The 2,418-nt window shown below is 36.8% G+C and overlaps 1 protein-coding gene across 1 annotated transcript in view; it reads right to left on the bottom strand.

The window, feature by feature from the left end:
• The window catches only part of sypl2a (synaptophysin-like 2a), a 30,551-nt gene extending 28,853 nt beyond the window's left edge, over positions 1-1,698 (bottom strand). The window contains exons 1-2 of the mRNA XM_036151576.1: positions 1,502-1,698; positions 1,229-1,303 (exon numbers count right to left, since the gene is read on the bottom strand). Coding sequence (XP_036007469.1) covers positions 1,229-1,303; positions 1,502-1,516 — 90 coding nt within the window. The 5' untranslated portion in view covers positions 1,517-1,698. The remainder of the gene's footprint in view (positions 1-1,228; positions 1,304-1,501) is intronic.
• Between the last annotated feature and the right edge of the window lie 720 nt (positions 1,699-2,418).

Consider the following 2,418-nt stretch of genomic DNA (forward strand, 5'->3'; position numbering starts at 1 on the left):
TTTACTTTATTGACTTCATATTAATGGAATAAAAGCCAGTGAGGATGTTTATTATTCACACTAAGTGGAATTAGTGTGTGGAATTTGGCTGGTTTGCAGCAACACTGACAGCAACTTTGGTAAGAGTGACTAAAATATCAATTTTGAGGGCCCTTAATTTTGAAATTCCATCTCAGAAGTTTGTGAACTTCTGTGAGCAGCATCTGCAAATGTTCTACTGTCATTCGGAACTGAAAGCAGAAATTTGGAAAATAAACTTTTTTAGCAACATTCATAGCAACTTTGGTAAAAGTGACTAAAAATAGAGATTTTGAAGGGCTTTAATTTTGAAATTCCACTTCAGAAATTGGTGAGCTTTAGTGAGTAACATCTGAAGAGATTCTCCCATCATCTTAAAGTGAAAGAAGTGGAAACTGTTTTGTTTGAATAATTATGTAAAATGAGGGAAAAATAAATCGACATTTTCAAATAAGAAACATCCAAAAAAGGAAAATATCAGTATCCACAGGCAGACATAAAAAGTATTTTTAGACCATCTGAAGAGCAAGAACGACATCAAATTGTCAGCAGATTAAGATATAAAACAAGCTGGACTACAAACTTCAACATCAACATTCAAAGGCAGTTCTAAACAAATAGGTTTTTAACCTTGATTTAGAGGAACTCTGGGTTTCAACGTTTGGTTCTACTGTAATTCATCGTGTTTACGAGACCTACAAAACTCAGCGAGGGCTGGATGACAGCTGTTTTCATAGTGGGGGCTGGATTGACCGCAGCCGGGGAGAGCGCACACTAATGGTGCGTTTATAGAAGGCTCGGAAAAACAAGTCACCACATGTTAATTGCGGATTAACCGGTTGTAACTAATGAAAAGGGTGCGTGAGTCAGAGGGCACGGACACGGGACAGCGGGCGACATGACCCACGCGTCCGTGCACGGTACAAATGTTAAGCCATCACGCTACTGTTACAGTACAGGTTTAACAGAAAAGTATACTAGTTTAGCATTACACACAGTGTGAATGATAAAATCCAGCTATAGCTTCTATAAATGGGCGAGACACCGTCCCCTCATTTAGGTTCAAACATATTCTCACAATAAGTAAAGGAATGATCTACGCTAAACTTAAATCTAAACATATAAAAACTATGAGATGGGTGAAGGTGTCTCTCTGTTTGCTCTGAAAATATTCTTCAACTCTGAATTCCTGTGTTGTGACTTTACTCACCCATTCTAAGACACGCATAAATCCGAGAGGTTCTTTCAGTGGCCCCAGGTCCAGGGAAAACCCAGACACGAAACTCTGCTCAACACAAAATCCAGAAGGAATGTAAGAAAAAGCCAAAACAGAACAGAATCAGCTGGCCGTGCAAGAAGGGAACAGTTCATGATGGTTCTCTACGGCCATCCTGTTTGGTAAACTCCAACCAGCTCTCTCTGCACAGCTAGTTAGCCACCCCCATGTTAGAGAAACGCCAACACTTCACTACAACACACCTACCTGAGTAGATGCCATTGGGACGGCTAGAATTTAAAAAGGTCGGTTTTATTAAACTGTCAGTGTTAACACTTTATCTGCTAAGCAACCCTACGGTAGCTCTGTGAACTTTCAAACTGACATACTATACAACGGCCGTGTCCACAGCGAGCTGCTGTCAAAGCCCGTTGAGCAAGCCAACGGCTGTTACACCGCTCACCACAATAAAATAGACCGAGTTCCGGTTTGCATTGGGTCCGCTCCTTTTCCTTTCACCGTTGCATATCCCGGACAGAGGTTACGGCGAGCGGCAAAGGACAGTGAACAGGAATTTCACCCTTCCACAAGGCTAATCTACACGAGCTTTAAAATCTGTAGTTTTAAACATCTAACAAATTCACAATTTAAACTAACAATTTAGACTTCACGTAGTTATTTATTCCAAATTACCATAAAAGCGAACGAACGTCCTTTCTTTTTGGCCTACATGTAATCAAACCACTACTCGGTGAGGGGATCTTTGAACTATTTTATGGGGTGACTGAGCAATTCTCTTACGATATCAACTGGGTCAAGTGGAACGACCTGTTTATCCCAGAAGTAAGGATATATATATATATATATATATATATAGTATATATATATATATATATATATATATATATATATATATATATATATATATATATATATATATATATATATACATATATATATATATATAATATATATATATATGTATATGTATATATATGTATGTATATGTGTATATATATATATATATATATATACACACAACATTCCACACAAAATAATATGTACATATATAACTCTTTCTCTCTCTCTCTCTCTCTCTCTCTCTCTCTCTCTCTCTATATATATATATATATATATATATATATATATATATATATATATATATATATATATATGTGTGTGTG

Source organism: Fundulus heteroclitus, chromosome 20 (assembly GCF_011125445.2).
Source record: "Fundulus heteroclitus isolate FHET01 chromosome 20, MU-UCD_Fhet_4.1, whole genome shotgun sequence".
In the NCBI taxonomy this organism is placed as follows: Eukaryota; Metazoa; Chordata; class Actinopteri; order Cyprinodontiformes; family Fundulidae; genus Fundulus; species Fundulus heteroclitus.